A 9,521-nucleotide genomic window follows, 5' to 3' on the forward strand; every position below is an offset into this window, starting at 1 on the left:
TTACCGGTTTGATTGCGTACCTCCTATCCGGGTTCCGTATCCTGAACATTGCATTATTTAGATCTATCGTTACGTCGAAATTCCTGATGAAGTCTCTGCCCAAAATGAATTGGTCAGATTCATCTAGGTTTTCTACCACGATGAAGCTCATCCACAGGTTACGTTCCCCCAAATTGAGGGCTATTATCGGCGTCCTGCCCAACACCCGAAGGGCCCCTTTGTTTGCAGCTGACAGCCGTATTCTCGAGTCTATCAAGTCACCTTTGTCAAAGCCCATCTTTTCCCATGTTTCGATTGGTATGACGCTCAAGACTGCTCCCGTGTCGAGTAATCCACGTAACTGAGTCTTTTTGCCATTTATGTCTAGCACGTGCCCTGTCACGTCTGCTTCCGTCCCGATGTGCATTGTATCTTCTTCGAGCATAGCACAGTGTCCAATCGATCTTACTTTCAATTCTTCTTTCCCTACATAGATTTGTCCAATTAGGTCTTCGTCGCATGTTATCATCGTCTTGGTATAGATGTTGATTCCATCTATATTTAGCATGACCTCGTGTGGACCATAAGCTTCAGTGTACCTATTATCAACACGTACCGATTTGCTGCCCCCTCTCGTGAGTAGTGCCCTGAGCGCTCTAGAAGTCGTTTGTGGACTTATTCCACTCAAGTAGTCTGCATACACGTCAATGTGCATTATCGTCTGGTCGCTCGGCTCGCTCAAGTTTCTGGTTACCTCGTGTCCGCCCACTGTGACTATCGACATTATTCTTGCTCCGATTTTCGATATTCCAAAAGGTTTACCTGTCACCATTTTCACGGTGTTACAATTCCCGGTCTTCATTGAGCCCGTTCTAGCCTCTGGTATTGAGTTCGATCCGGTTAATGCTTCGTTAAAATTCTGTCTTTCGATCTCCAACTTTAGTCGTTGCTCTATTTCTTTCGCAGCCAGATCTTGTTTCACTTTGGCAATTGCTTCCGTCGCCGCTTTCTCATAATTTATCTCTAGAGAGCTTCCGGCCGCGGACTCTAACGCACCGCTAACATGTGTAACAGCTTTCACTGTCTTCGTCGGCAATTCGGTGTTTGGTGCCCCCAAGTTCCTAGATTCAAACTCGTTTTGCCTGTTCCGCTGATTCTGCACCGCCGCTAATGCCAACTTATGTTTGGGGTGATTCTGGTCCTTGACCGCTTCCCAGAACAAGGGACAATCCATTCTGAAGTGCCCCTCCTGGTTACAGAAGAAGCATCTGGCGCCTATCTTGATGATTAAGCCATTATAGTACTCGTGTTCCTCCATCTGGCTCATATCCTCTTCATCCGGTGCATAACCTAGGCTCTTCATGCCTTGTTTGTACGTTGTGCAGTCAGCTACATGATGATCCGCTGACCCGCAGTTCGCGCATGATCTGCGCTTGTCCATATCATCTCTAGGTTTGTACCATGATGACCTCTGGGGTTGGCTTCCCCCTTGCGTGTTCCTGTTTTCGGAATATGAGTACTTCTTAGGTTTCATCAGCATGTATTCTCTTGATTTCTGTCTCATTTCTTCTGGGGTGGGTGCGCTGTCCTTCGACAATGTGTAGTATGTTGCTAACATTGTCCTTAAGTCATCACTTTTCACCCCATCGATGAACTTCGAGGCAATGCTAAAGTTCCGTCTATTTGTCGACTCCTCTGGGTCACTCCTCCTTCTCAAGCTCTCGAGGTCATCTAGGAACCGATCTATTGACTCGTCGTCCCTCTGCCTTCTCTTTTCAAATCGCATCATCGCTTGGTGACCCTTCATGCCTGACCCGAATCGATTCAGCAATATCTCGAAGATCTTGTCCGCGGTGTCGCGTTCTTCCTCCTTCTTTGCGACCACGCATTTTAATGCCGTTCCTTCCAAGTTGCTCAGTATGGCTGTACATGCTTGTCTTTCGTCACTCAAGTTATCTTGTTCTAGATGTAATCTCATCACTTCCACCCAAGTGTCAATGCATCCATCGGAGTCGTCCTTGAATTCTTTTGGCTTCTTGAATGTCTTTCTTGATTTTCCCTCTCTCCTGTCGCTCGAGTCAGTGTTCCTCGTGGCGAAGGCCTCTAGAGTCCTGTTCATCATCTCCCAAGTGCTGGCCCATGTCATAGCATCCGGTCCTGTGTTGCTGTTAGCTGTTGAATCTCCCGGAGCAGTCGTTGTATTCGACGTTCCATTCTTCATTATTGTTTTCGCAGCTGTTGGTGCTATGCTTATCGCATCCCTGGTTAAGGGCAACGGTGTCGATTGTCGTTTGTTCCTTTGTGGTTCTGCAAAGTCAACTCTGGTGCCTTGCGTACGATCCGCTGCCGGTCTTTCTTGTGGAGTAGAACCTCTCAAGATTGCATCCAACTTCGCCTGTATTGCACACGAACTCTCGGCCTGACTCTTGCTCATTGTGTCCATTCTCCTTTCCAGGCTTCCTAATTGGCTGTTGACATCATCATATCGGTTCTTCAACTGTTGCATGTCTGTTTTGATGTTCTTTTCTCGTTCTTCATTGGTGGCTTCTACCTTATCTGACATTTCCTTGAGTCTCTCATCTGTTGCCTTAGCTAGGTTAAAATAACTGTCTAGATACTCGTGCTTGTTGTATCTTATCTCCTTTTTTATCACCTCTCTGTCTTCTTCACTGTGCTTAAGTCTTTTGTCAATCTGATTTAATTTCGCCAACAAGTCACCCAGCTCAATGGTAGTCTCTTCATGGTCAGCCGTCGGTCTCTCTTCGGCCGTAGCCTCTGCTTTAGCTTGTTCCTCTCTTGGATTGGCTTCTGAGGTCTTCGTGCTCACTGTCCCAAATGTTCGTGCTCTTTCTGCTTTTGGTTCTTCAGTCACGTTTTCTTTCGTTTTTATTCCGAACATTATTCCCAATTTTTCCGTAAAAGATGTCCTCTTTACTTGAGAGTCTTCTTTCACCGTTTCTTCGGTGTTGCCTATTGCATCTTCCGCGTCATCTATCGGTGAGAACTCTATGGGTTTCTGGTTCAGTTCCTCTGCATTGGGCATTGGAGTTGACTCTGTCGCCATCTTCCTTGTTTCATCCACACTTTGATCGGGTGTCTCTAGATCAATCTCGATGGTGGGTTCTACTCGCTCCCCTTCCGTGCCCTCTTTCGCCCTGTTCTCCGCTGTACTCCTTGTGCTGACCATGTTAACTGAAAAGTTCTTCTTCGTTATCTTTGGGCCCGTTGATGTCGTTCCGCGCAGCGATGAATTATATTTCGTGTTTGATCCACTTGACCTTTTTTCGAGCACCGGTACCCTACTCCGCCTCATTATTTCTATTTACAACTGCTTTTATTTACAATTTTATTATATACACGATTCTATTCTAAGAATAAAAAAAAATAATAAAACAACAAGACAACAACAAAAAAAAAAAAAAAAAATTTTTTGTGGTAACAAATTTAGTACAACGTGTTAAAAACCTTGTTGTAGCTCTCTTTCTAAAACCTTTGAAAAATTTCCCTTAATGTGGTCTCAAGTCTTAAAACACCCTTGTTGTAATTTGACTTCAATTTCTATACCGTCCCAAGACTATTCGTCACTATCACAGTACTCTCCGCTAGTGTCCTAAGACCCTTGTACCAAGGCCACTGTTCCAAGACTACTGTCCCAAGACTAGTGTCCCAAGACTACTGTCCCAAGACTAGTGTCCCAAGGCTAGTGTCCCAAGACTACTGTCCCAAGACTAGTGTCCCAAGGGTAGTGTCCCAAGACCAGTGTCCCAAGGCTAGTGTCCCAAGACTACTGTCCCAAGACTAGTGTCCCAAGGCTAGTGTCCCAAGACTACTGTCCCAAGGGTAGTGTCCCAAGACCAGTGTCCCAAGGCTAGTGTCCCAAGACTACTGTCCCAAGACTAGTGTCCCAAGGCTAGTGTCCCAAGACTACTGTCCCAAGACTAGTGTCCCAAGGGTAGTGTCCCAAGACCAGTGTCCCAAGGCTGGTGTCCCAAGACTAGTGTCCCAAGACTAGTGTCCCAAGACCACTGTCCCAAGACCACTGTCCCAAGACCCTGTCCCAAGACCCCTGTCCCAAGACCACTGTCCCAAGACCCCTGTCCCAAGACCCTGTCCCAAGACCACTGTCCCAAGACCCTGTCCCAAGACCCTGTCCCAAGACCCTGTCCCAAGACCACTGTCCCAAGACCACTGTCCCAAGACCCTGTCCCAAGACCACTGTCCCAAGACCCTGTCCCAAGACCCTGTCCCAAGACCACTGTCCCAAGACCACTGTCCCAAGACCCTGTCCCAAGACCACTGTCCCAAGACCCTGTCCCAAGACCACTGTCCCAAGACCCTGTCCCAAGACCACTATCCCAAGACTGCTCTGTCCCAAGACTTCTTCGGTCTTGTCCCAATACTCGTCACGGAGTGTCTTCCTCGTTGTAGGGTCTTCTTGAATCACCGTACCTTGTACCACCACTCAAGCTCTAGTAAAATTTTCCCAAAAACCCTCTCTTAAAAGCCAAATGCTGACCCCCCTCTTCTTTTTGGTTGTTTCTATTTCAATGTAGGTGCGCAGGTATCTTGTGATCACCAGTTCGTATAAAACCAAACACAAATCCTCACTAAAATGCAACAAAAATCTAAGTAAGAAAAATAATAAAAACAGAAAAATGAGCCCACCTGAAATTCAAAGGTGACCAATGTCTACCTTTCGTCTAAAAAAAAAATGTCTGGTACCTAATTGCCACGCGTTTTCCTCCCCCCACTAGTGATCTTATGGGGTATCACAAAAGCTGTCTATATCCGGTCCCCCCTACCAAACCAACCAGCGTACCAGTCTTAACTCGAGTTGAATTTTGGATCTCCACCTAATATTACCAACGCGTGTTAATTTCTAATGAAACTAAGTCAACGATGTCGACTAATTAGTTACTCTAATTTCCCCCTTTTTACAATTTACAACCGCCAACCTCTAACTTAACCAGCACCCCTTCTAACCTCCCCCCTTTCTAGCCCCCCTTCTTAAGCCTAAAAATTACTTTAAGCGCCGGGTGCTAAACCTCTCAAGAGAAAACCGTAGACCTGTTTCCAGGCCTGCTCAAGTAAAAACGTTCCTCAAAACTGGGGGATTTCGCTTATCCAATTTTACACTTATATCCTATAATGTAATGTGGATTCTAACGATACCCGTTCTGCCCAACTTGAGAACTCGAGAATTGCCAAATCCTTCTTGGCTGCTTTCCCACTCGACTGGTCACCTGTTCCAGTCCAGTCTCCTATTGGTTCAGCTCAAGTGTCCCTGAACCACTTTCCCACTCGGCTGGTCACCTCTTCCAGTCAAGTCTCCTATTGGTTCAGCTCAAGTGTCCCTGAACCACTTTCCCACTCGGCTGGTCACCTCTTCCAGTCAAGTCTCCTATTGGTCCAGCTAAGTTCCAAGCTATCTGAAAACCTTTGACCACGCCCCACTTCGGGCACTTTATTCAGTTTACTGGTTTAAATTGCTAGGTTGATCGAAACGATCGAACTTGTAAAACAGTATGGGTATACTATTTAATTAATATAAAGGTTTGATCCAACTAATCTGGTGTCAAAGTCACTGTCTTTTTTCGTTTTATGGTTTTTGTTCCTTTTTCTATTCTTTTTTTGGTTTTTGTTTTGCTTTTTGTCTTTTTGCTCGTGTTTTTGTCCCCCTAGTTGCCCCCTTTACTCGGTTAGCTAAGCCTCGTTCGGAGAGCGTACCAGGAAATTTTCTCGAGTTTTCTTAAAAAGCTATCACGGTACAACCGGAAGGTTTGCACGTTCCTGTCGAACCGTACCGCCGGTACTCTAGAATGGGCATTCAGCCCGAAGCTGTCTCAAGTGGGTTCGACTCCGTAGTCTTGATGTCGTAAACACCCAGGAGCGCCATAAAAACACTATGTAACATTCGTCTACTGCAGTCACACATGAGGCTTAAGAAAAATAGGCCCTATAACCACTGGCTCAAGGGTCAGGGACACCATCTCTTGTGTTTTTCTACCTCAAGAACGGTCGGAGCCAGTTCGGTTCGCTTGTGACATGAGACTACGACCCGTTACAGCTTAAAGGCTACTACTAAAATATCCCCCCACTCTAGAATTAGAAACGTCCCCATACTTAGGTCTCTAGATACCCAAAATACATGAACGCCGTTAAAAACCGGGTTGGAACAATCCGTTAAGTTACTTTTTATTAGACAGTGTAACTTTGATCCATTTCAGATGGATCAACCTAAAACTCGCCTTACCTCAACATAACAATTATAAAACACACTCTAGGAATTTAAATGAAGTACTCACATTGTAGCACGCTCAAGAACCAGGAAATAAATAAGTCGGTAAACAACTCAAGAATCAATAAAGTAACTAATATGAGTTTAATGTTAGTCAGTTTTAACAACAAGAACAAGTTTTTACTCTAGACTGCAAGTTCTCGTGAACCATTGGGACACTCTAGCTGTCCACCTTTCCACCGAAGGTTCACTCTGGTCCAGTCAATAATAGTATTCCAATCGTAACGATCCAATTCGTGGGAATGCTCTCGTCTCTGTTTCAGATGGGACAGCTCTACTCTAGGCTATTATTGCTATTGAAATTGCGAATAGCAATTTCCCACCGATTTTTCTAGCAACTTTCCCGCGATTGTTATTCAACTGTTCTTAAATTGTTCTGATCTCTTTTTCTGATTTTCAGTTCTCGCGAGAAAATCGTGCATGACAGGTTCCACTCGAAATTTTGAAAAATTAAATTTCACTCCAAAATCAAGTGTTTTTTGCTTCTCTCAAGGTCAAACTTCCAAATATGACCGACTGGCACATTAACCTTAACAGCTAAAGAACATTGAAACCATTAGATCTCAGAGCCGCTAAGAGTTGTAGTTACACAATTGATTTGATACCAGTTCAAACAAGCCCATCTAATGCAATTTAGAAATTCTTAAGGTTTTAAGTATTTTTTGCTTGTACATTCCTCTTTTTTAAAAGAGAGTGTAAATTATAAAGTGAATTATAAGTGAAGAGAGTGTAAATTATAGTCATTTTGACAGCACGGCGTAAAGTTACTAACAAAAGTTTGACTGGGCACAAGGTGACTGAACTAAGCCATAGTAAAAGTGTTGGAATTTGACAGAAAATATAAACACTATAAAAGTATAAATTAAGGATTAATCTGCAAGCGCTCAGAAGGTCCCACGAAATTCCCCAGACCAGAAACTCTTTTCGGACCAGAGACCTATTTGGCAGACCTTTCTCTAAAATCCCTCAAAAGGTGCTCGACAAACAGGCTTAAACATCAAACATATGACATCTAATTAATGCATTTATCACAACAATTTCGAATACGCCCACTACGAAGATGAGCGCATCTTGCGTGGAAAAGTCACCAAGTTGTCAAAAAAAAATTTTGAAGTTTATTTTTCACGTTATGAATTGCAGTTGATGTAAGGTGGTGACTGTTTTTTATTTCAGATTAGATAGCTCATACACAATGAGCTCGACCAGCTCTCACTACTGTTTGAAGCCAATCCCAAATGGAAAAGCACCGACATCAGTCAAAAAGAACGAAAATTCTTCATCTAGTTGCGCGAAAGGAAGCAGTTCTTTGCCAGACACTCAAGCAAAGCCTAGCACCGCTGAACAGAATAAGCAAAATAAAAATAACCCAGCTTCAAAAACAGGCGAGGATCCTGATAAGAACGATTCACGCAGTGATTCGGAACAGGAAGACAGTGCAATTGATGATCGAGATGATTCCGCGCCAGTTGAACTAAAAGCAGAATTCGTGGAGTGCTTGCACTCTAAAGACTGGGTCAACGCCTTAAAATTGTGCAAAATGATATTAATGTACGAGCCAAACAATCCCACTGCCAAAGAATATATTACTGTCCTCCAGGAAAGATTATTATTGGACGATGAAGTTTCCAGCGATTCGTCTGACGACGAAACAAGTAGTGGCGATGAATCAGATGAAAACGATGTTTCCTCAAATGGAGACGGCGAGTCAGCGTCAGCCTCCGACAGTGACAACGTTGAAACTGATGTGGTGATATCCATCAAGAAGTGAAAACTAGAGTTTTTAATATTAGAATAATCCATCTTCTGTTCGTCTAAATGTTAGGTTATTTGATTTTTAAAATGTAGATATGAGGAAAAATTTCAAAAAGTTTTTAGAGAGGAAGCCCCTTTTTAGAGAGGAAGCTTTTTACATTGATTCAAACTAAAATCTTCTGATAAATTAAGTTTGTTGCTGAGAGCATGTCCTTGTCTTTGTTAGTCTTCTGTAGCGCTTTAAAAAGCCAATGACCTTAATCAAGACGTACATGAGTTGTGTTGGTTTTTTTATGGATGGGTTTATGGGTGGTATGTAGTAGTAGTAGTAGTAGAGGCTTTAGGGCTCATTGGCCCAGGGGTGTCAACCCTTCAGTTTTCAGCTGGCATGAGTTTTTGGTAGGGGTTACACGATCCACAGGAACACAGTACACGCCAGGTGCATGTGTCTAGCTGATTGTAACTGTTTTCAAAGTAGTTGAAGTAACTTTCTGTCAGTTGTTTTTTCGTCGGGTTGTCGCGAAACTGTTTGTGGAGTATATTATTATTATTATAAGGAATTTAGCGTATAAACGCAAGGGGTTGCCCCCGTTCAGAGACAGTTGATCAGGTGTTTACGAGAAGTCTACAGGTTGTACAGTCGCAATAAGTCTTCCAGCTGCATAAGTTGCTTTCAGAGAAACTTTTCACAAAGACAATCCACATCCATGTCAGGAGCTTGTTCTTCAGTCCAAATTCGTTCAACTTGATGGGACATAGGTTAGCCAGCCGTCTTGCTCTGAACCAAAAATTCTGTTCTGCCACTTCCTTCATCGGGCGCGCGCACTGAAACAGAGAAGCACCAGCAGATCGGGTGAAATATAACGGGGAAGTGTTCAAAAATTTGGAGGCGCAGTCAAAATTGTATGTTCCGTTCAAAATCTTAGCTAAAGTTAGTAGATCGACCAACTGTAGGTAGTAAGGAATAGGTAAAATATTGAGCTTTATTAAGCAATCTTTGTATGAAACTTCGTTACCTAGAGCCCATTTGCAAAAACGTTTCTGTACGCTTTCAAATAAACGCATTCCACCTCTGTTTAAAGAAAACGCAGGTGAACCATAGATAAGTATAGGTAAAACCATGCTTTTGTAAAGGTTCAATTTTGTAACGGTTTGAAGTCTTGCGGAGTTTCGTTTAATCAGGTAAAGTACAGAGTTGGCTTTATTCGCAGCTTGCTTAATGTGTGGAAGCCAGTTCATTGTCTCAGATATTACTAAACCGAGGTCTTTTTGGCTAGTACTCCGGGGGATTGGATTTCCGTCAAAGAAGTATGTATTCATAGATTTGGCGGAAATCCAAATCCCCCGGAGGGGCTCTCGTCCAGAAATTTTCGTCTGTTTTGCTGAAGCGGTTTTTGTTGAGCTCGAATTCGCTGCATAGTCTCGTGGTGCTTTCTCTCAGTGATATTGGAATTGAATCTTCACTGACGCTGTATTTACCGTCCATGACCGA

General features: G+C 43.6%; 1 protein-coding gene across 1 annotated transcript in view; it reads left to right on the forward strand.

Annotated features, from left to right (window-relative positions):
* LOC134848293 (glutamate-rich protein 2-like) overlaps positions 1-8,174 on the forward strand; it is an 81,067-nt gene extending 72,893 nt beyond the window's left edge. The window contains exon 2 of the mRNA XM_063865687.1: positions 7,451-8,174. Coding sequence (XP_063721757.1) covers positions 7,451-8,045 — 595 coding nt within the window. The 3' untranslated portion in view covers positions 8,046-8,174. The remainder of the gene's footprint in view (positions 1-7,450) is intronic.
* The last annotated feature ends 1,347 nt before the right edge of the window (positions 8,175-9,521 follow it).

This window comes from Symsagittifera roscoffensis, chromosome 6, assembly GCF_963678635.1.
Source record: "Symsagittifera roscoffensis chromosome 6, txSymRosc1.1, whole genome shotgun sequence".
Classification (NCBI taxonomy): Eukaryota; Metazoa; Xenacoelomorpha; order Acoela; family Convolutidae; genus Symsagittifera; species Symsagittifera roscoffensis.